This window comes from Mauremys reevesii, linkage group 3 (assembly GCF_016161935.1).
Source record: "Mauremys reevesii isolate NIE-2019 linkage group 3, ASM1616193v1, whole genome shotgun sequence".
NCBI lineage: Eukaryota > Metazoa > Chordata > Testudines > Geoemydidae > Mauremys > Mauremys reevesii.
The window spans coordinates 122,590,006-122,615,408 of record NC_052625.1 but is presented as its reverse complement, the minus strand read 5'-3'; the positions used below and the strand labels follow the sequence as shown (position 1 = coordinate 122,615,408).

Here is a 25,403-nt window from a genome sequence, read left to right as displayed (position 1 = left end):
GGCCCAAAGCCAGGCACAGCACCTAAACTCTGCATAGCTCCAGCAAGCTACGGCACATGGGATTCAGTGTCTGGATCCCTTCATCACAGTCTGACTATCCAGCAGGAGGAGCGTGACTAGATCTGTGACATGTTACTGCATTCCTATACCCAACACAGTTTCATTCAGACTAGGGGGCCTAGGGTAAAATTTTCAAAAGTGACTTAGGAGCCTAAGTCTAACTGTAAGTCAATGGGTGTTTTTTGAATTCTTACCCCAAATTTTCTACGGCATCAGATTTGTAAGTGCTTTATAGACATGTAAAATATAGATCCTTCTGAATAATTTACTATGTAAAAAGACAATTTATAAAAGGGATAATTTAAAAGGTATATATTTGACTCCACTCCTAATTCTTTTTATTGTTTGGGCATACCATGCTTAATGGCCTCTACTTTCTCTTTTTTTACCATTGCCTTTTTTTCTCACATTTAAATGTTATATAGACATTAACAATCATTTTAAGGTTTGTCTATTTTTAGTATATACACCTGTCTGTTTAATCCCAGGCCTATTTCATTTTAACTCCGAACTAAGGAGTTGCACAATAATTAACTGTTTCTCCCTTTGTTTCATATTTCTGACCTGTAAGAAATGATGCATAATGAAGCTTGGCATAAGCTCAGTTTGGTGCTCACTTGTAGTCATCAACTGGTAGTTTACAAGTACCAGGAATAATAATCATTATAACACAAAGATAATAATATCTTACATTTACGTATCACCTTTCATCCTGCATTATTGTACACATTAAATATTCTGAAACCACTTCCTTCATCACTGAAACCTAGCCCATTGGTGTGGAATGCAGCAATATTTTAATAATGTACAATAGTAGACAACAGTTTGATAGGAAGTGAGGAAGAATAAGGCATCCAACTGAAATTGCAGGGAGAATTTAGGTTGTGATAATCCAACTACCTACAGATTTTGTACTGGATATCAACTTTATACTCCCCCACTCTCGCAAAAAAAACCACCAAAACAGGACTTCCAGTATCTCAATGCTTGTTAACACCATATTGGGAAATTGGCTTAGGGAAAGGTTCACCAATACCACTTCCTGCAGCATTCTGGGAATTAGATTTTCCAGGGGCTGGGAGATCTTCCAGCAATGGAAACATTTTTAAAGGATTTTTTAAAAGAATTGTTGAAAAACTGGAGTAGGCATAGAGAAGAGTCCCAAGAGTGATTTGAAAGATGGAGAAAATGCCTTACAGTGAGACACTTAAAGAACTCAATCTGTTTAGTTCATCAAAAAAAAATGGAGAGGTGACTTGATAAGTATATAAGCACCTTTACCTGGAGTAGGTATTGGGTCTGAAAGTGGAATAGTGAAAAGTTTACCAATGGCTAGAAATAGAAGGCCAACACATTCAAATTAGAAATTAGGCACATATTTTTAACAGTGAATAATCATTGGAACAAACTACCAAGGCAAGTGGTGGATTCACCATCATTTGATGCCTTCAGGTCATGACTGGATGCCTTTCTGAAAGTTATGCTTTACAAAAAAGGTAATCCCTTAGAAAAATATGCGGTAGTGTTCTGAACACAGAATCTTGTTATCACAATACTTTGTCTTTACTGTAGAATATGATGATATTTTATAAGGTATATCAATAATAGAATCACCCAAACCCACTCCCTGTGAAGCCAGTGGGACTCCTTCCATTGACTTAAACAAGAGCTGGATCACACCATAGAAAATAGAGATGGAGAAGATGAATTAAACCATCTAATCCATTTCCTGAGCCAGAGTAGAACAATATCTATAGTATATTATCTACGGCTTTGTCCAATCTAATTGTAAATATCAGAGGTAAAGTCTTCCAGCACTCCATACTGCTATGCTTCTGTTATTGCCAGAATTGCCACATAAACTATAGTTCTTTGCTAACTACAGTGTAAAATTTTCAATTTTATCTAACAAATCTACTGCAGTTTATTTATGTGATCATCTTTTATTGCCTTATTATCTATGTAGCAATAAATGGATTCTGGGATTGATGAATCAGCAATGTGAAGCTGCAAGTGTTTAACCAATCTCCACAGCCCTTTCCTATGATAGGAACCAACCATAAACATTAAAACTGAAGCAGAAATGCCTTATTTTCTTCCCTTGTGACAATGAGGTAGTATTGTGCTGTGTTTCTCAAGCTTTCCAGTGACACCTGCGGGGATGTAGCTGAGCAATAGTCGAGGGAGTGATCTCAGTGGAAAGGAGTAGTGTGGCTGAACACATGTGAAAATCAATCTCTTTCATGAAGGAATAAGGGCTGATTATCTGGGCTCTCACCTTCCTTGTTATACAATGTAAGTAGTACCAAATGGAATTGGTATCAGTCAACCAAATAACTGAATGACCTATCATTCCTGATAGCGTTTTAAAAAATTAGTAGGGAGAGTTCAGTTAGGACTAGGGGGACGCTGTGTTTCTATGTCGCTCTATCAGTTCTGATTCCAGGTTGGAAAATAGTATTTCCGTTTTACAGAGGAAGAGACTGAAGCAGAGAGAGGAAGGCCAAAATGTTTTTTTAAAACACGCTAATTTTGGATGCCCAAAGTGGCCATTGATTTTGGGTGTTCAACTTCAAATACTTTCCACCTGATTTTCAAAGGTGCTGAGCACTGACATTCCCATTGTGGGGCTAGGGATGCTGAGCACCTTTGAGCTTGGGCATTTAGTTAGGGCATTCAAGCTCACCGGTCACTTTAAAGAAAAGAGAGGGAGAGAGATTAGTCTTACTCTCGCTGTACCTTAATTTTTGTCTGTGTGAAAATGGATGGCTTCCAACATTGCCACAGAGAAAAAGAGATGAAATATTGAGTTAAAATAGTAGAAAAATCAAATATAGGGGCCACATTATGCATTCTGCTGTTAAATGCAGGATAGTGAGAGAAGTGGAATATCTGTTAACATGGCCCAAAATCTGTTAGAGGGGAGGGAAGGTAACGTGACATCATCCTCTCCTCAAACCCCAGTGAAGCTCCTTCAGGTGAATAACACACATTACCTATCTCATAGAACTGGAAGGGAACCTGAAAGGTCATGGAGTCCAGGTCCCTGCTTTTGCCAGCAGGACCAAGTACCGATTTTGCCCCAGATCCCTAAAAGATCACCTTAAGGATTGAACTCACACCCCTGGGTTTAGCAGGTCCATGCTCAAACCACAGAGCTATCCCTCCCCCCTAAATTTGGGACGCTAAACTTTTTTTTCAATTTTGTTTTATAAGTTGCGTTCTATAGATCCTGGGTTCACAATGCAAAAGGTCCTGAAAACGGATCATACTCGTCAAATAATCAGAGAGGCCAGGGTGCATCGTCAGGAGCCTACTGATTATGTGCACTTGAAGGATAGGGAAGAGGACAGACATCCCACACAGGCTAAAAACTTAAGTCCCTCAATGGGACTTTCCTAAATCAGAGCCATTAGAACCGCACAAATGCTTTTTGAATGAAAGAAAACATATTATGATATCCCTATCTTTTTAAAAAAAATGTTTATATCACCTATGCTTGGTTTTGTTATCTATGTGATTTGTGCCATCTGCTGGTAGATATTGTTTTACAATGCAAAGGATACTCAAAATTAATTTTAAAAGTAAAGAAAAAATCAAACAGATGCCACATTATTCACAGAAGGATATACAGTAGATAAACATCAGCAATTAGTAGAGTATGTCATAAATATGCAAAGTGTTATCACATTTCCAATCACTATTTAGAGTGTTTTACTCTGTATTACTGCTCTGAATAAACAACAGAGAGATTTATACAAATACAGATTCTATAACAATAAAACTTTATAGCAATATAGCACCTATCCACCGGAAGGATTTTTACAACCTACAGATTATAGATAAAATGATCACTTCACCTACTGATGAAATGCAGCTACCTTTAAGGTGAAACATGTAAGCCATTCTGTGCCAGCAACATTATATGATGGGGTAGAAAGCTTGTGTTGTGTGTGTGAAATTGAAGAACAAAGAATAAATGAAACAGCAGTGGGAGTTTAGGTAAGCAGAATATAAAACCTTAGTACAAAGTACCATGGAATCTTTAAGGATCTCAAAATAACAAACTCAATTTTACCTATTATCCAGAAGATGCAGGTCTTTGAAGATGATTAGATACCCTGATTTTCTTATAAAGAGTTTTTACAAAACATGAAAGTGGGCTCTTGCCACAGCCTGACAATATTAGCAATTCAAAGTGATGTGTGACATACCTGGTTTTAATGTTTTGATTGCCACTGGCGTGGTATTATTCCAGAGACCTTCCCACACCTCACCAAATTGACCAGAACCTAATTTTTTCAACAGTTTCAGAGAATTTCGGTCTATCTCCCACTGGTCTGCAGTTTTGTATGACAAATCGAAAGGAGCAGGAACTTTTTTCTGGTGTAAAGAACCAAACACAAACATTAGATATTTGTTCAGCAAAGTGTATAATAAATCTTTGTTTAAAAATATGTCGGTTAAAGTTGCAGCTATGAGGAATGAAGTTTCCTTACAGAACACACAGATAATAAAGATAAAACACATAAGAGAATGTAAAAAGCATCTACAAATCCACATCTTGGGTACTTCTTAATACAAAAAAGTTAGTTGAGCTTCAAATAAAACTTTGATATGAAAAAGAAGCAGTTACTTGATATTGTATGTCTTGAAAATGCTACAATTAGTCAAAGAGCCCTACATTTAAAAAAAAAAATCAACCCCCCTTGCAAGCTTTTTTGAACAATGAAATATTACCTGCATGAACCTGATGGTTTTGTCTCAGTAATACTTATAGACATCTAGAGTTATGAACTTGGCGATTTTATCTCAATATACAGAGCTATTCATAAATCACAAGTTGGCACATTCTTTTCCTCCAGCCACACAATTATTTGTTCAAAATGTCAGGGTATTTTATTATGAATGTGTCAGCTCCAAGAATGAAACAGTTCTGCAGTCCATGCAACTTCATCAAAGAATCAGGTTGTCATTTTGCAACCTAGCACCTTATGACTGATAACCAGCAGGTTAGTTTGAAAATATATATTTTGCACAATATAAAATTAACTTTACCTTTATACAGGGCTTCCTGAGCTTTACACAGAGGCCATCGCTGATATTGGTGTAGTGGTCAACAAAAGCATTCAATGTTTTAAAAATATTCTTTTTGCTAAGAAAAAAGCCTTCTCCAGCCTCCTGTCGGATCCTGTAGTGTTTCACAACTGCTCCATCAAAGACTACAAAATAAATTGAAATATAAGCTCCCAGCTACTAAATATATATAGTAGTACAATATAGCTTATGGCCAACATTTTAAAACAGAGTAACCAAAGTCAGGTTCCTAAATGTATATTTAAGGACCTAATTTTCAAAAGTGCCTACCGCCCATAAATCCCCCAGGTGCCTAACCCGGAGGTGGGGACAGGGCCTCCCTCCAGCCGATGGAGACCCGTGTGCCCTTGTAATTGTTAGCACTGGACCACATGAAGGTGCAGCCAAGCCAGAGCAGTGCATCTGACTTCCTGACCACGGTGGATCATTATGCCATATTCCTGGTCACCACACCCCTCAGGGAGATCACGGCCAGAGCAACCACAGAAGCCTTCTAGCACTACTTTGCCCAGCCCTATGGCAACCCTTCCGTGGTGATCACAGACCAAGGCATGCCCTTCGAATAACAGACATTTAAGGAATTGTGCTTTCTGTATTGCAGCCACAAGCTAAGGATGACAGCCTACCACCCAAAATACAAAGCCCTCTGCAAGCAAGCCAACCAGACACTGCTAGCAGGGCTGAGGACTTTGGCAGAGATGTGGCAGAGAGACTGGCCTTCCTACTTGCTGCAGCTGACCTATGTGTATAACAACATGGTGTGCACCTCCACGTAGTACACCCCCTATTTCCTGATGTTCGGAATGCTTGGCTGGCTGCCCATAGACATGGTCATGGGCATCCAGCCAGGGATCCCAGGGAACCCCAGGCTGGGGGGCCTCAGACTGGGTCCATTAGCATCACCGACACCTGTGTGAGGTAAACCAGATCATGGCTGCTAGTATGTTGCAAGCCCAAGACAGATAGAAACAGAGCTCTGACAGACATGCTGGTGCCAGGCCACAGGTGCTGGGCAATCTGGTTCTGTTCAGCCAGCAGAGGTGCTCCAAACTGAACACAGCCTGAGTCCCATTGTCTGTGGGATGGCCCAAATGGCCCAAATACAAGATTAGAGCAGAGTTAGCAGATAGAGTGGAGAAGCTGGTTCACTGCAACATGTTCAGGCCTTGCCACTTTGAGCCTGAGCCACAAAACAGAGTGTAGGGAGGAGATCTGAGTCCTAGTAGCCAAGAGGCAGGGCTGAAAGGAGTCACTAGGCTCCCACTACTGGGATGGCTCACCTGGGGGGGATCCTCACTGGAAACATCCTGTCCCTCGTCCTGGTCCTGAGGCAGGGGAAGAGGGACCAAAATCTAGCCCTGAGACAAGAGAAGAGCAGAGCAGGGAGGAGTCACCTGAGCATGACTCTACGGTGGGAGCTAGGAAAAGAGCACAATGAGGCAGAAGCACCCTGAAGTCCTCAAAGATCGAGGGGCCCCCCTTCCCAACTGATACAGCAATGCTGAGGGCGGCCAAGCCATGGGGTATGCCCTCCACCTGGGGACAGGTGTGTTTACTTCGCGGCAGGTGTGGGACTGAGGAGAGCCCTTTCCTTTCTCCATCCTATCCCCCGTTCCCCCACACTCTGTGCAAACCCGATTGGCACAAAACAAGAATGCAGAATTAATTATGGACCACCTGGGAGGTCTTGAGCCAATGAGCAGATGAGGGCAGGATGGGAAACCAGCCTTGGGAAGATTTGGAGAGAGAACAAGGAAAGAGGAGCAGGAGAAGTAGCTAGGGCAGAGTCTGAACTAGAAGCTGATTGGAGGAGAGCCAGCTGCTGTACTGGTGCTTGTACAGATGCACAGCCTGGAGCCTGGACAGGACAGCTGAGACCATACAATAGGGTTGTCAACTTTCGGACGGAACAAAACTGAACACCCCTGCCCCACCCCTTCTCCAAGGCCCTGCCCCGCTCACTCCATCTTCCCCCCTCCCTCTGTCACTCGCTCTCTCCCACCCTCATTCACTTGCTCATTTTCACCAGGCTGGTGAGGGTCCCTTTTCGACCGAGTGTTCGGTTGAAAACTGGAGACCTGGCAATCCTACTGTACAGCAAGACCCACCAGTCTGAGCTCACATTTCTCACCAGCATCAGATTGCATGGACAGGTTGGAGTGACCCAAGGAGTGGACTGCAGTGGTGTGCAGCACAGAGTCTGTATGTATCTATGCATATGGGGGTGGAAGCAAGGGAGTTTGTGTAGCCACTGCTAGAGATCCTGACCTGGATCTACTCCTGGCTTTGGCTGGATTAGATAAAAGTGTTATTCTATTGCTAAGTGTGGTGCTTGATCCAGGTGTGAAGTCTGACCCCCTCAGAGGGAAAGTTGGTGTTTGTGCAGAGGCCTGTGGCTAGGACCTAGGACCCCTTCCCCAACACTTGGAAACCCTCACCTGACACAAAGATGCCTACCACCCATAAGTCCTCCTCAAAATGATGCACCTTACATTTAGGTGCCTACATATGGATTTAGAAGCCTAACTTTAGCCACCTGGATTGGAAAATTTCTGACCCATAGGATCTAACACATAGACATAGCAAGACATTTTTCCCTGGGTGGCTTATATTTCCCACCCTTTCAGACATGAAAGACACCAAAGATTGTCTAATTCAGCAAAGCAATTTCATCTGTTTCTAATATTTAGTTAATCAGTGTCAGCATTCCAAAGAGCCACTTCCAAATGGCAGACATTTGAAAGCAAACACACACTGCATGTAAGCCAGGGGTCTGAATGATTTCTCTCCTGCCATCTATTGATAAACTGGTGGAAAAGACCTCACGGGCAGACCTTATTTGCATAGACACACCTACTTTGCCTATGTGATCAATTTTGGCTGTTTTGGGTTAACATTTATTTAAGTCTTCAGTGCAGGGGTAATGAAATGTTGTTATCCTTATTGTATGATTAAAGGGAAACAGAGCTGTACTTAATATGCGCCAGCTGAGATGTCATATAACCTGAACCTCACTTGCTAAGCATGGGGTAGTGAGACAAATCCAAAGGCAGGAGAGGATGAGTGGGTGTTCCTATCTGATAGAGAGGACTGTTTAAGAGCTCTAGATGTTCTTTAATCCCTCTTCCCCCATGTTTAAAACCAGAGTTTAATAGGCTGGAGGTGAAATCATTGGTGATCTAGGGGCTGAGCCTTAGGCCTGATGTGGAGGCAGTGTTGTGGTGAAACACAGCCCAGAGAAAGCAGCAGCGGCAGCAGCAGCAATGAGATTCCTACTACACATTGAAATCACTATACAACTGGGCTAGGTGGTGGAACCTCAGGTAGTATGATTAGAGATGCAGCAGCAAGGGGCCTCCTCACCCAGAAAACCCTAAAGCTGTGATTACTAATAGCTGAGGTAGATAGTCATGATGCTGTGGAACTGGATTGGACCAGACAAAGGATACAGTAGACTGTGGAAGCAGTGGCAACAGCAGCAAGTGACAGAAGCAAGAGGTGATGTAGGGATGTTTTCAGCACCACCAACCAGTCCCACAGCATGCTATGAACCTAGCAAAGCAGATATCCACTGTTTGCTGTAGCAGACAAAACCTCTGCTAACTCCAGAGTTCAAATTCAAGGAACAGGTTTATTTCAGCAGAGGTGCAGGGTGCCACACCCCAGTGATCAATTAAGGCATGCCAGGCCAATTATCTGGCTGAGTATATATAAACAAGGTTATACATAAACAAAGGCAAAGACTTTAGTCTGTCTACACTATTTTAAACTCAAGATGACACCCTACTTTCTATCAACACCCCTCTTCTCTGATTTTTTACATAATAATGATTAAGAACATAAGAACATAAGAACATAAGAAAGGCCGTACCGGGTCAGACCAAAGGTCCATCTAGCCCAGTATCTGTCTACCGACAGTGGCTAATGCCAGGTGCCCCTGAGGGAGTGAATCTAACAGGCAATGATCAAGTGATCTCTCTCCTGCCATCCATCTCCATCCTCTGATGAACAGAGGCTAGGGACACCATTCTTACCCATCCTGGCTAATAGCCATTTATGGACTTAGCCACCATGAATTTATCCAGTCCCCTTTTAAACATTGTTATAGTCCTAGCCTTCACAACCTCCTCAGGTAAGGAGTTCCACAAGTTGACTGTGCGCTGCGTGAAGAAGAACTTCCTTTTATTTGTTTTAAACCTGCTGCCTATTAATTTCATTTGGTGACCCCTAGTTCTTGTATTATGGGAATAAGTAAATAACTTTTCCTTATCCACTTTCTCAACATCACTCATGATTTTATATACCTCTATCATGTCCCCCCTTAGTCTTCTCTTTTCCAAACTGAAGAGTCCTAGCCTCTTTAATCTTTCCTCATATGGGACCCTCTCTAAACCCCTAATCATTTTAGTTGCTCTTTTCTGAACCTTTTCTAGTGCTAGAATATCTTTTTTGAGGTGAGGAGACCACATCTGTACACAGTATTCGAGGTGTGGGCGTACCATGGATTTATATAAGGGCAATAATATATTCTCAGTCTTATTCTCTATCCCCTTTTAATGATTCCTAACATCCTGTTTGCTTTTTGACCGCCTCTGCACACTGCGTGACATCTTCAGAGAACTATCCACGATAACTCCAAGATCTTTTTCCTGACTCGTTGTAGCTAAATTAGCCCCCATCATGTTGTATGTATAGTTGGGGTTATTTTTTCCAATGTGCATTACTTTACATTTATCCACATTAAATTTCATTTGCCATTTTGTTGCCCAATCACTTAGTTTTGTGAGATCTTTTGAAGTTCTTCACAATCTGCTTTGGTCTTAACTATCTTGAGTAGTTTAGTATCATCTGCAAACTTTGCCACCTCACTGTTTACCCCTTTCTCCAGATCATTTATGAATAAATTGAATAGGATTGGTCCCAGGACTGACCCTTGGGGAACACCACTAGTTATCCCTCTCCATTCTGAGAATTTACCATTAATTCCTACCCTTTGTTCCCTGTCCTTTAACCAGTTCTCAATCCATGAAAGGACCTTTCCTTTTATCCCATGACAGCTTAATTTACGTAAGAGCCTTTGGTGAGGACCTTGTCAAAGGCTTTCTGGAAATCTAAGTACACTATGTCCACCGGATCCCCTTGTCCACATGTTTGTTGACCCTTCAAAGAACTCTAATAGATTAGTAAGACACGATTTCCCTTTACAGAAACCATGTTGACTATTGCTCAAGAGTTTATGTTTTTCTATGTGTCTGACAATTTTATTCTTTACTATTGTTTCAACTAATTTGCCCGGTACCGACGTTAGACTTACCGGTCTGTAATTGCCGGGATCACCCTAGAGCCCTTTTTAAATATTGGCGTTACATTAGCTAACTTCCAGTCATCGGGTACCAAGCCGATTTAAAGGACAGGTTACAAACCTTAGTTAATAGTTCCGCACTTCACATTTGAGTTCTTTCAGAACTCTTGGGTGAATGCCATCTGGTCCCGTGACTTGTTAATGTTGAGTTTATCAATTAATTCCAAAACCTCCCCTAGTGACACTTCAATCTGTGACAGTTCCTCAGATTTGTCACCTACAAAAGCCAGCTCAGGTTTGGGAATCTCCTAACATCCTCAGCCGTGAAGACTGAAGCAAAGAATCCATTTAGTTTCTCCGCAATGACTTTATCGTCTTTAAGCGCTCCTTTTGAATTTTGATCATCAAGGGGCCCCACTGGTTGTTTAGCAGGCTTCCTGCTTCTGATGTACTTAAAAAACATTTTGTTATTACCTTTGGAGTTTTTGGCTAGCCGTTCTTCAAACTCCTCTTTGGCTTTTCTTATTACACTCTTGCACTTAAGTTGGCAGTGTTTGTGCTCCTTTCTATTTGCCTCACTAGGATTTGACTTCCACTTTTTAAAGGAAGTCTTTTTATCTCTCACTGCTTCTTTTACATGGTTGTTAAGCCACGGTGGCTCTTTTTTAGTTCTTTTACTGTTTTTCTTAATTTGGGGTATACATTGAAGTTGGGCCTCTATTATGGTGTCTTTAAAAAGGGCCCACGCAACTTGCAGGGATTTCACTTTAGTCACTGTACCTTTTAACTTTTGTCTAACTAACCCCCTCATTTTTGTATAGTTCCCCCTTTTGAAATTAAAGGCCACAGTGTTGGGCAGTTGAGATGTTCTTCTCACCACAGGGATGTTGAATGCTATTGTATTATGGTCACTATTTCCAAGCGGTCCTGCTATAGTTACCTCTTGGACCAGCTCCTGCGCTCCACTCAGGATTAAATCTAGAGTCGCCTCTCCCCTTGTGGAGATTAACAATCTCTATGACCAAATAGAAGAGTCTGTGTTACATAGTAGGTTATGTAACATATTTATATACTTATTATTAGCAATCACAAAACTATACATCTTAATATCTGACAGGGACTTTTGGGACTTTCTTTTTTACCCTGATTATATATGGCTGGATCATCATGACCTTTAATTGTATCTTCATCCTTGAACCTCGTCTGTGTCCTGGACCCAAATCAGGGATATTTCAAGAGCTGAATAACAGAATGCATAGGAAGACAAAAATGTTTTGCACTTCTTCCCCAAAAAGGGTTAGGCAAAGGTCTGATGAAACAAACTAAACTTCGCTTATATTTATACTGATTATGCACATGCTTAAATATATTACTAGCTAATATGTGATGTATAGGTATATATGCTATCCATTAAATACATGATTAAATACATTGACCCAATGGAGCTTAGTGTATTTAATCATGTATTTCATTGACTTATTTAAAGGACCTATTAAATACCTATTTAAGTTCACCCAATCACTGTCTCACCTCCTTACAAGTGACGGGAGTGAGAGGTAGCAGTAGCAGAGGCATTGCTCACCCATCCTCCCTCCACTCCCTCTCCCACCCTGGGCTGGAGATGAACCCATCCAACTCCAGACCCCCTGAAATCTGGGACTTCACTGACCTCAGACAACAAACCATGAGTGAGGTGCAACAGAGGGAAAGGGGGGAGTGTGGTGCTAAAGGCAAATTTGCAAATTTCACATGGCAAGGTGGAAAACTGAGGCAAAGGACTATGGCCCAAGATACAATGGCATGGGTGATTTACTTGTTGTTTGCGTACTTTTGACTCAGTTGCTGTGTATTCTTAAATTAATGCTGTGCTCCCTCTCCCCTCAGTAAAAGTTTTCTTTTTGTTATAGTCAAGACTCAGTGCTTGTGAATGGAGGAAGAATTGCCTATTAGAAGTACCCAATAGGTATTTTGGGCAGGGGCTCAAGCTGGATTTGTTTCATCATTTTAAGAAGCACCCCTAGATAGTGAACCTGACCCTACCTGGTAGAAGAGTTACATATGATATGATCTGACTTGGTGAGGTCCTAAGCACATGAATCCCCCACAGATGTCAGTGAGATTTGTGAGTAATCAGCATGTGTGCAAATTAGCCCAATAATGTCACACTAGTTTATTTTTCTGCAGTAAATGTTTGCATTTCCATTAATAAATGCTTTGTTAATCACACTTCGAACAAAGGACATCATGCACTTTAATATTTTGCCTCTTTGTGGACCCTCCTGCAAGGGCTTCCACTACTCTTCAGTTGCTCTGTAAATTATGATCATGAGTTCTGAGGGTGGAAGATGATAGTGGTGGCCGTGGGAGGGTCTGTGTGTTCTATGGCGCTGCTGCCCTTTTCCTAGAACCCCACAGATGACTCTCTGGTGGTTCTGGGTGAAAGGAGGAGGCGAGAGGAATGTGTAGCCTGTGTTTAGTTCCATGATTGCAGTTTTGTTCCAATCTACAGTGCAAGGAAGAACAGGGATGTATTCACATTTCTGTTTCCCATCACAGACAGGTTAGGAACCCCCTTTATAAAAGAATGTCAGTCAGCCAGGGCTCTGATCTGAGGGCATAGAAGAGGTAGTGTCAGGGACCAAGAATTGGTGCAGAAGCAGAAACTTAACATGGATCTGCACATTTGTCCATGACCGAGACAACTCTCCCTCCACTTCCAAAGAAATGATTTGAGATGAACTCCTCAAGTGGGGGTTATGGGTGTAAGTCCCATCATTAATACCACAGCTGTCAGCTACACTGTAGACATAGCGTAATATGGTTGACCTGGCTGCCACTGGAGGATGTCCCTCTTTAATGCCCATTTGCCTGTCATCCTCCTTTATCCCTCACCAAAATCCCTACTGTCCACCCCACCACAATGGGGGTATCCCTGTTTTTTACTTGGAAAATATTGTCAGCCTGTGAGGAGGGAGGGGGAAAGCAGAAATGGGTGGGGTTTCTTGCTACCTGCAGCCCCATCAGTTATTTTGGGCACCTTGCCGCTGCTAGGTGACATCACACAGTTTCCTCCCCATTAATACCTTCCCACAGAATGAATCTGAGGGTTGATGGTGGGAAAATCTGTCCGTTTGTACGCTCAGTACACTTTTTAGGAACTACAATTCCAGCAAGTCGATATAATGTAGTCTTGTTGACAAGTGGAGCCTCTTTTTTTTTTTTAAATGGAAAAACAAATTAATATATATCTCAGTCCCTTTCCCCTCCCCTCCTAATGTGTGTACTTGTAATACAGTATATGGGACTCATCTCTAATTTGAAGATCTAAATATTGGGAAGACTCTTATTTCCCCTCTTGTCATGCTGATAAAGCCTTTGCAACATACCACACCATCATACCCTCATTATATTATATATACATACATAGGCAGGCATGTGTGTATGTTTGATATAAGTTCCTGCAATGTTAGAATCATTCAAAATGTTGTCAATTAAAAGGTTAGCATACGGTGAGTTTTTCTGATCATTAATCCAATTTTAATTGAATAGAATATCCCCACTCCACCCCTACCCGCACCCCCACACTTCCTTATGCAGGAATACATATTCGTATTGTCGCATACGATTGCCAATAATTGCCACCAGAGGGCGCATAGGTGCCGTTTAAAACAAGGGATTTTCTATATATAAGGGTCAGAAGCAGGTATATTTCCAGATCATAAAAATAATTAGACTGAATGAGCCTCAAAAGTTGTTTCTTTCTAATATAGTATTTAAAATACTGAGTACATTTTGGTGATGCATAATTTGGGATCAGGTTGAAGGAAAGAACTGAAATAGAGTAATTCAGTAACAAAACAGAGAAAACAAAACATAGAAAGAGGGGAAAGAAGGTGTATTGACACTTTCCGAACACACTATAAACTAAGATCTGGGAGATGCCCAATTTTCAGAACACTGTGGTAACTATCATCATTCACAGCCTTATAATGAGATTGTAGCGAGGATACAAATGTGAAATACCAATTTCACTGGACCAGATTTATATGTAACATTTCAGAAAAGTATCATCAATCCTACTTTTATGGTTCTATTTCACTATTTCAGGGGGTCCAGAGAATGCTTTCTTGCACTGGGAAGCAAGACAATACTTTTGCCCATCCTGTTACTTTAACTGACTTACTATTCTCTGTAGATGAAATTTGTTTTTGTGTGGAGGACCTGCATGTTTGAGGAGTTATTTATTTGTATTCTGGTAGCACCTTAAAGGCCCCAGGGTTGAGTATTAGGGTATGTCTACACTGGAAACTCCAAAGCGCTGCCGCGGGATTGTTCCTGCAGCAGCGCCATGAAGGGCAAGTGTGGTTGCGCACGAGTGCTGGGAGAGAGCGGAGAGCAGCAAGCGGGGGGGGGGGGACCTTTGGGAAGGGGCAGAGTGGGGGCAGGAAGAGGCAGAGCAAGGGAGGGGCCTCAGGGGAAGGGGAGGAGTAGGAGCAAGGCCTTTGGATGGAGGGGGAGGTGAAACACCCACTGGGAAAAATAAAAGTCAGCGCCTATGACACCTTGTCTTTTTAATTTAAACCAAGACAGCCTCACAAATACAGACCAACAACAACAAAAAGCAACTTGCCAAAAGGACAGACCTCAAAAACTACAGCGCAACGTCTCCCCTCTCCCTTTGTCTGACCAGTCTCTTCCCCACCACCTTGCGCTGTCCTGGGAGCACAAAAAAGACACTTAATTGCCAAATTATCTTGACTGCTTCCACTCCCAGGATTGGGATCAGGGGGAGTCCTATGTTCATCCATAGAAAGAGGGGGTAGGCAGCCCACATGGCCCAAGTCTGTAGGCAAGCAATAAACTCAGATTCAGGACCTCCATGCAATTTACTGAGGATGGGTATATTTGCCTTCTGTAATCTAAAGTTTAAAAAGAAGGTTGTAGCAACAGGTGTATCTGAGTTTTAAATGTATGTATAGAAGTATAGCAGGTGCTTAAATGCATTGTCATTTAATGCAGTAAATCTTGCAGATATCATTATTCAAGAATAAGTGACAAGCCTCTTGCTGTTATTGGCAGTGACACTCAGTTAAGCTGAACACATCTAAATTATGGCTTTTAATTAAAAAGAGGCAATGCCTATGATGGCAGAAGCATGTTTAAAAATTAATGCACCAGATGCTAGAATCATCAACATAAAATTCCTTCTGCAACATACATATTTTTAAAATATAAAAAACATATGACAAACATCAAGCAGTTAGGATGATAGCAACAGATCTCTATGACCTATCTAAAGTTTGATGCGATCTCAGTTTAACCATTTGTGCCACACAAAAACCTCTCTTTAAAATCATAAATTGATGTTGAATTCTAACAATCTTGTTTGCCTTCTAAATCACTTACAAAATGTGAGGTTTTTCCACAATGACACATTAGAAATGAAATGTGTTCATTTTAATGAAAGACACGCGTTTTTCCTCTTCCCGCCTGTCATCTAAATAGATTTGCCTATTAATCTCTCCTTCTTATATCTTTGGCTCCATTATATATTAGTGTGAACCTCATAGATTTCAGGTTACAGGAGCTTGGGTAAAAATATGTATCTATTTTGATCTTCACAGAGTCAAATCCTCTGGGTTTTTTCTTTGAGCTTCAGGTACAAATTAAACTCCAAACCAAAGTCAAACAGCTGAAAACACTGGGAGTTTCACATGGTTTCCCCTCAATATAAATACATTTGTTCCAGGGACTCAAAATTATGTCTAAACTGACACCTCTCCTCTCCTGCAATAGTCAAATCCCACTTTGTAGAGGTCTTCATTAAAGAAGTATTGTTGCACAATACTGAACTATCACACAATTAATAGAAATGGGTCAGAACCACAAACTTCTGAAACAGACTCATGCTTTTTTCAAAGTGTGGAGGTTTTCAGATCCTAGGCTTTGGTTCAGGTTCCTCTCTTATAATTCACTGGTTACATATTATATGAATATAATAATGTATGTGTGTAATTATACATCTTCATAAACATCCCAAAGCATAAGTCTGGGATGATCCATAACGGTGCAGTTTCTTCTTGTTTTACACTGATCTCGATGTCTGAGCAACCTCAAAGAAATGGAAAATATCGCTATGAAATACTAGCTGGAGTTGCAGTATTTTGTTGCCTTTGTCAGCCTTGACAGAGATTGTGCTTTAAAGCCTAAGCTGTCTCCAGGTGACTTACCACAGCCAGAATGTATGTGGATGACAAGCTGTTCACTTTCCTAGCATGCTGACACATGCCTCAAAAATACTGCAACCTCTACTGCATTCCATTCCAGTAACAGTGAAATGCTTTACTGGGCTAATGTAATCGAGTGTGTGGAACCATCCTAATATAATGCAAGTACTGAAGAGTCACTAGACTACTCTGTGAGCAAAACCTTTGAAAGCTGCTTCCAGTACATCTCCAGGTATACAACGTTATACCCCCACTGACCAGGGGCGGCTACAAAAAAGTAGGCCCCCCAGCAGCAGCGCCGCGCGCCCGCTCTTCCCAGTCCCCGGGTCCCCCCCTTCCTCGGCGCCGGCGTCCGGGGGGGGGGGGGCTCGCGGAGCTCCGCCTCCCGCCGGCATGCCTGCGCGGGGCCACCGAGCCCGGGCGGGGGACGGCCGCAGCCGCGCTCGGGAGCTCCGGGGGACGCGCGGCCGAAGCGGGACGGACGCACCGCGCCGGCAGGCAGGTCCGCGGCCCCCGGCTCGCCCGGCCGCCGGCAGGCATGCAGGCATGCTCCACCCAGCCACCCACCCCGCCCCCCGCCTCCCCCAGGAGCCCCGCGGTGCCCGCGCTGGTGCCTCTCTGCCACTGACAGTCTTCTCGTATCATTCTCTTGGCTTATATTTGTATCACAGATCTGGTGAATGGTGTCCAGGAAAATCAATCATGGGATAATATTTCATATTACCTATTAGGACTAGCATTAAAAAGAAGCAAGGTTGGCTCCTGTAAGTAAAATCATGCTTTTCCCTATTTGGTAGGTAATCAGTCTATTTTCAGGTACAAATTTTACCGGGAAGTCCATCACATCTCTTGAAGCCTGAATGAGGGATCTTAAATAAATAAAAAAAATTAAACCTACCACCATAGATACAACTAACTTTTCACTGAAGATTGATCATGTGTTTCTGAAGTCTAGTTTTGCAAACCGATTCCACAAAAAGATCAGTTTAAAACTAAGGATATATTCTAGAGATTCTACTGTTTTCATATCCTGTATTTCCACTCTGAACCAGTAGATGCATTGATGTACAACTCTAATGTGTTTGTGGCTCTTTAATTATGAAAACATTTCCCATTTCAGGGCAGCCGGAACAATGAAAAGCAATAAGCACAGAAAGTTAATTTGAATTTTGAGCATATTAATAAAGAGCTAAAAGTAAAAGTTACTAAAGGCCTATGGCTCTTGCCAACTTTCATGTATCTCCTGGGAACAAGAGATTATTATAGATTTTAATTTCATTCTCCTGCATGCAGTTTATCACTCTAGAAAATAAAAAAAGAAAAACAAGCCAAATGAAAAACTCTTACAATATTTCTCAAGGTAAAAAACTGTGATACCTGAAAGAGAGAGTTCGCCTTTTTTACTTTCGCTTTCTCGAATTAGGAAGGCTCCTTCCTGATTTTCAGGGCACAACAGTTGTTTCTCTGCATCTGCTCGCGTGACTGGTCCAAAAAACCATCTAAACAAAGACAGAAAAATCTACCATTAATTTTTACTAGTTGGCAATAATTAGCAGGAAAGACAGTTACACTGTGTCTACTAAGCATACACCATAGCATACATTATTTTTGCAAACAAGTAAAGGGGAATTTTGATACAACTTGTATTAGATTATTGAAAGAAACCAACAAACAGGACAACACACGTTATTAGATGATACTATTTAAATATCTGAAGTAAAATCCTGACCACATGGCTGTCAGTGCCAAAACTCCTATTGATTTCAATGGTGCTAGAATTTTATGCTTGATAGAGGGTCCTTACTAAAAAATAGACTCACCGGGACTATCTTTAAATAGCCCTTTGAAAATAATTGATGCCAAGTCTCCTTTGAATTACAGAGGGATATATGTTTTTATGATTAACCTTGATTTGTAATTTATGAATGCTATCTGTACTGAATGAAATAAATTAATTTTTAATTAACTAAATTATGCTGAATAGATTCTTCACAATTCCAGTTCCTTGCTGATTTATGAAGTGACTAATTGGCCGTCATTTCAAGCCTGCTGCAGTGAGATAGATGAGCAAAAACAATGCCCACCTCATGTCACAGAAAATACTTGAATGGCTGACTATGTGCTATGAAAATCAGCTCATTTAAAAGCAGTTGTATAGCACGCCACCCACGCATAACACCTCTGATTTTCATAAACTATTCAAATAACAATTCAGATGGAATGCTGAAAATGAAGTTTAGCTAATTGTGTTATTTGACAAGAATGTACCTGATGAAAAAATGAGATGACTGCTCATCAATTTTAACTGGGATTATTGAGCTCCTAGCAAACAAAAAAACCTCTCTCTAAGATTACCGCTCTCCCCTGCCTTTGATTTAAAAGGTGATAGAGCGTTATCGAAAAGTGGATCGTGTACCCTTTTGTGTCAATGTACACAAAATACCTTATCTGCAAATTACCAGTGAAAAGATCAGAAAGAGTCATCAACAAATTATGTTAGTACCTGGAATGCTTAGAGTAATCCAAAGGAATTAAGGAAATCAATAAAGATATATAGTGAAGTCTTCAAAACAATATCATCCTGCTTGATTGATCAAACATTACAGTGTGAATAATGTTTCTAGCATGAAGGAAGAGGAACTAAAAAAAGACATGCAGATGGGCCAGTCTTGATCTCATGCTAAACTGTATATTTGCTTTGGTTAACTATATATTGTTATATATACATTAACGAGTGTTATGTACAACTGTCTGGATCATTCTAACCACCTGAAGGTCATGATATGCATTTGGAAAAGGAAGGAATCTGAATGTATAGCCAATATCTAGAATGTATTAGTAAAATACTTCAATCTGTTGGCGATACAGTAATTGTTTGGTTTGATGGACCCTGGAAAAACAAATTATCCAATAAATTTGCAAATCCCCTGATTGACAGAAACACTGGTCAAACCAATAAGGAGGAGACAAGGCACCAGTTCAGTTCAGTACTGAAATCCCACATTAAACGTGGGGCATCCCTGCGAAAGAGATTAGGACCACTCGGAATTCTAAATATTGGTTACGAATAGAGCATCACACATCCAAACCGTGTAAACTACATTTTTTAAATAAGTAAACCCATATTTCCCTTTCAAGTCTATGGACAGTGGGATTTCACTCCAGTAAAGGTAAACAGAGTGATTAGTATTTTTAGGCAGAAAAGGCATAAAAACAGGAGTTTAATTTCATATTACTTGTTCCTGTCTTAAAAAGGTGTTACATTTTGGCTGGCAGCACAAATAACTACTACTACAAATCTAATGACCCCAAGATAAACACACAGCCCTTTGTTGTTTACAAAACAAAATAGAACTAGAATAAACTGTGGAAATCAAATACAAACAAAATGCAATGTTGCTCTTTGGTTGATATTTTACATACAGAATAGTTAGGAAATTCAAATGGATAATCCCTAATTATATATTCTCATAGATATAAAAGTATTGAAGTAAAACACATATTCCATAATACAAAATACAGCAAATGCAAGTGGGAGCCAATTTATGGCTAAACTGGGACCCACATTTTCAAATTCCATTACACTTCTGTATGTAAAATCTCAGCCATAACATTAAATTAACATAAACCCTGATATAGGAAAGAGTTTAAGCACATGCTCAACCTAAAGCATGTGTTCAAGTCCCATTAACTTCAGTGGGTTTTAAAGTGTGCTTAAAATTTAAGTGCACTTTTTGAATAGTCTTGATTTCCTGAATGGGGGCCACAGGTAGTTTTGATTTTGTTTTGTTGGAGTTTTTGTTTGTTTGTTTTACTTTATTGATCTACTTCCTTTTATGGATATAAAACTTTGCTATATGTGCCATTACCATAGTATATTTAATGACAACAAGTGGTCAGGGTCCCCATTTCAGGAATACTGATTTAAAACTTTTGATTACAACGTCTTTTTCATGGCTGCTGGGCCACTTCATACAAAGTAATATGACATCTAGATATCAGAGTGAATCTGGAAATTGTAGGTGCCCATTCAATGTAGCAGTTGGAAAGATTCCCTCTTAAAGATTCAAAGTAGGTGGAAGGCAAGGGAGACCAAGAAAGTTCACTAGAAGGGGAAATATAATGGAAACTACTATTTTGGAAGGGAAAACAGTGGGTACATCCCTTGTAGTCCTTCACTATCACAACTGTATACGATTTGCTTAATGCAAATGGGAATCCCCATGAGGAATGCAATTTGTTAAAGCCTAGCTGAATAATTCTGATAGAAAAGGGGTCCAATTACAGAGTTATTGGGCATGCAGTCATTATTGTCCAGTGCCAGACACATCAGGGAATAATAAGATAATCATTTATTATCCTTGCCCTTGAGATACATGTTTAGTTGTGATCCACTTTAAGTTCTTAGAAAAACACACCCAAATTCAAAGTGGCATTTTCATTTTAAATTGATGTTTAAATTCCTAGCATAAATCTCAACAGGCCCATTTAAAATGTTAGTAATGAAATTATATGAAAAAAGGGTTTTAGTATTTTGCCTAGTCTACTTTTGTTCATCTTAAATTGACAGTGCACCCTAGAGAGGGTATTAATGTGTCAAAGTAATTGCTTAGCATGAGCAGAGGTTATAAGGGAAAAGGAAGATTATATCAAATCAGATCCCTTTAACAGAAGAACAAGCAAGTCAATCACTGTCTGTTATGCTCCTGACTTCAGGTGACCATTACTTTCTAGTTGCTTTAAATTGCTTTATTGTTAAATCAAATGTCACACATCAGATTCACTGGAATATTTACGTAGTGATTCATATGAAGTTTCAATCTGTACTTTCATATGGGCAGGGCTCACTAGAGGCTACCAGGTGTCAGAGGCTAGGACTCTACATGGAGATACAAGACTATTTTGCTGATTCAACTGGTAACCAAATCAGTAGTCTCACTTACTCTGATTAAGAAGAATAAAAGATGGTGATCTGTTAAAACAGGAGAGGAAATGCAACATGTAAGTCCAAAGTAGAATTTTTGGGATGATTCCATATGAGAGATAGTTGGGAATTTTCCAGCTAAATATTTGTCGTTGATGTTGGAAAATGCTGATTCATCCAAACAGGAATTGTTATCCAGAAAGAGTCATTTTTTATTAATAATTTGAATTTTTTTAAAAAATGTTTCAAAATTGTTGAAATGCTCCATTTTGACATTTTCAAATGAAAAATTTAGTTTTTGGATTCAATACAACCTTTTGTTCCAAAATTTTAGTTAATGGATAACAAAAAAAAGGTTTTAAATATATTAAAAGGTTGAAATCAAATCACAATGTTTTGAAATTATCAAATATGAAACATTTCAATTGACCCAATCAGAAATTTTTCTCGGATTATGAATTTCAGAAAAATTGAGATTTCAACTTTTTGTCCCAGTTTGAAATAGGAAAAAATAAATATCTCAGGACAGTAAAACTATTTCCTACCTAACACTACTATATATATCGTACTTTAAAATTTAAATATATAAATATTTAGTATCAGGTTTCAAGATATATAATTATATAATTATAAAAGCTCTTGCAATGTCTGGTTTGAATGAAAAAAGCTTTAATACTATTAAAAATATATAACATATATACCATGATATTAAAAAAAACTATGTTAAAAGAATGTTAAGGTTGCAAAATCAAGAATTCAAAAGTTGGAAATGCCAGAATTAGGCCCCTTTGTGCACATTTGTTATGATGCCCTCTTTAATAACTAGGTCACATGTTCCCCATCCTTAGTGCACATGGTGGATGGTGCTAACTGAATGAACAAGCAGCTATTCAAATATTGTTTTATTCTCATTGCTCAATGCGTGGCCCCATGCCTTCTTTACTGCCAAGCCTGGAGGTGCCAAGGCTCAGCCCCAGCAAGCCCCAGCACAAATTAAGCATTGGGTTGAGTCCATCAACCCCATTTATGTCCAAGGTCCCTTACCAGCAAGGTATTCATGACCCAGAACTCTCTTCTAGAACCAGAAGCTCTTGGCACTGGCTGGGGAAAGAATCCCTCCTGCTGGGTTAACATCCCCCCATGGAGACCAAACCAGAAGGACCCAGGAGCATTCTCCCTGCCTTTCCTTTGTAGGTGACCCCCAACCCCCCCCCCCCTCCAAAAAAAGTCTTTTTTATGAGAACTTTCATTTCCTGCAGCCTGGGACTGTTCCTCTCCAAAGGATCCACTCTTCTCCTAACTCCCTTCTGCACTGGAAATGGTCCCTTTCATCATGCCTAGGTTCTTCCCTACCCAATTAACTTGTTTCCAGTTATTCAGTGATTAATTAGTCTGAATTGCCTCATTTCCCCTTGTGGAGCCTGTCAGAAGTAGGCTAAGCCCCTGACCCTTCAGAGGACTAGCTACCTTCTGACAATAAGCCTTAACAACTATGATATACACACCAACATATTGGAAAGACCAAGAGCCCTGTAAGGGCCATCTCTGGACTGCAGATGTCCCTGTAGCAGCAGAAACTGTGTACTTCCATGGTGTGAGGTGAGAGGAAAGTTGAATTTATGGGGCTGCACTCCTGTGGACAACATGGACCCCATCTCCACAGGGATGCTCTGCACAGAAGCATGTAGGGAGTTGGTTTTTATGTGTATATACAAACATCTCTATTTGAAATGTAGTATGGAGATACAGGAGAGGGGCAAGGAGGAAGGGCAAGAGGAATGAGTTAATAATAATGACAAAGGAGTGGACAGTGACACTGAGAAAGTGGTAGGAAGTAGGGGAGCAGACAGGAAAGAAGGGACTAAGGAGGGAGGGAAGATTGCAGAGAAGCATATAGGAGGGGAATGAATGGCCTGTTAGGTAGGGGGGAGGGAGAAGGTCAGAGCTAATAGCCCAGGGGTGGGCAAACTATAGCCCGGGGTCTGAATCTGGCCCTTCAGACATTTTAATCCGGCCCTGAACCTCCTGCCGGGGAGCAGGTCTGGGGCTTGCCCCACTTCATATGTGCCATGGCTCTGCACGGCTCTGGGAAGCAGCAATATGTTCCCCCCTCTGGCTCCTATGCATGGGGCAGCCAGGGAGCTCTGCACACTGCCCCCTCTCCAAGTGCCACCCCTGCAGCTCCCAGTGGCCAGCAACTATGGGGCAGTGCCTGCAGACAGGGCAGTGCACAGGGCCACTTGGCTGCGCCTCTGCGTAGGAGCCAGAGGGGGGACATGCCGCTGCTTCCGGGAGCTGCTTGAGGCAAGCACCGCACAGACCCTGCACCCTCCTCCAGCGCCCCAACCCCCTGCCCCAGCCCTGAGCCCCCTCCCACCTCCAAACCCCTCGGTCCCACCCTCCTGCACCCCAGAGCCTGCACCCCTAGCCGGAGCCCTCACCCCTTCTTGCACCCCAACCCCCAATTTCGTGAGCATTCATGGCCCGCCGTACAATTTCCATACCCAGATGTAGCCCTTGGGCCAAAAAGTTTGCCCACCCCTGTAATAGCCAATAGGAGAAAGGGAAAGACTGTTGAAAGTAAAAGCTGAAGAGGTATGCTCTGACATCACCAGTGTCTTAGGGCTCTGAGTTAATGCTGTCACTGTGCTTGTCAACTGAATCTTTGCCCTGTGCCTAGTAAGTGCTGCTTTCAGCAGGGATTTCATAGCCGCCCTGGGGGAACAATTTCATAGCACTGATTTCATTTGCAGGAAGAGCATAACTATTCTCTCTTGTACTTCCCTAGATAACTCTTCTCTGTTCTTCTTGTTTACACTCTTCACATATGTGTAGACTTAACCGCCCTACTAGTTCCACAATCCAGAGCTCTGATTACTTCAGCAAAACTAGCTACCAGTTCTCAGCAGAAGGTAGAGAGAAACTGATTCTGAGTATGGTTTAAGCAAAAATATAGACAAGAACAGCCATTTCAGAAACTGTAATTAAAACCTGGTCAAAATATTGAAGAAAATGTCTAATGTAGACAAAACTTAAGAAAGGGGTTCATTTAAAATACACAAACAAGCCATAGAGATCTCTACTGATTGCTTAATTCCCATAATCAGAAACTATTTTGCCCTGAATGGAACTAGAAATACAAGTTTTGAAGATAGCTGTTCAGGTCAACATCATTTAACCTTAGCTAAACACAATGACTACACTCAGAATAGAAAGTTCTGAGTCATACTTGTTGCTAAGATTCATGCTGATGAAGAATGTAATTATTATGATAAATGAGAGGTATTGCTATGCTTGACGTGTGGAACCTAGAGCCTCTTAGTCACTGACACCCACTGGATCTCATTGCCAAAGGAAGATTATTTTAGTGCCAGGGTGAGGAAATATAGAAACCATGAGAATGTAGGAAGAGGCTTTGCTATTTTTCTCCCTTAACGCTGAGGTTTAGCTTTACACAGTTATTTGGGGAATAATTGTTAGGAATATGGCAAATCCATTTTTTTCTGGACACTTGGATCTTGGATATTCATTGTTAGTATCCATTGGCTACCAGATACAGATCAGGACACCCTTTTACCTTTCCCCTACCCATTGTGACTTCTCTCTCACTGCCTATACACCTCTCAGAAACTCCCCATGATGACCTCCTACTCATGGTGAAAAGGAGTGTAGGTAGGAGTCAGAAGGAGAACTAGAAGATGTCTTCACAGAATGGTATGTACAGATTGTGGTTCCAAAGACCCCCTTTGCCCCCTAGTTAGCGGGTAAGAATTGATAAGCCCCAAGAGGATAG

The 25,403-nt window shown here is 41.1% G+C and overlaps 1 protein-coding gene across 1 annotated transcript in view; it reads right to left on the bottom strand.

Annotated features, from left to right (window-relative positions):
- Positions 1 to 25,403, bottom strand: part of FRK (fyn related Src family tyrosine kinase) — a 64,909-nt gene that overhangs the window by 19,644 nt on the left and 19,862 nt on the right. Inside the window, exons 2-4 of the mRNA XM_039530462.1 lie at positions 18,064 to 18,185; positions 5,119 to 5,282; positions 4,275 to 4,443 (exon numbers count right to left, since the gene is read on the bottom strand). Coding sequence (XP_039386396.1) covers positions 4,275 to 4,443; positions 5,119 to 5,282; positions 18,064 to 18,185 — 455 coding nt within the window. The remainder of the gene's footprint in view (positions 1 to 4,274; positions 4,444 to 5,118; positions 5,283 to 18,063; positions 18,186 to 25,403) is intronic.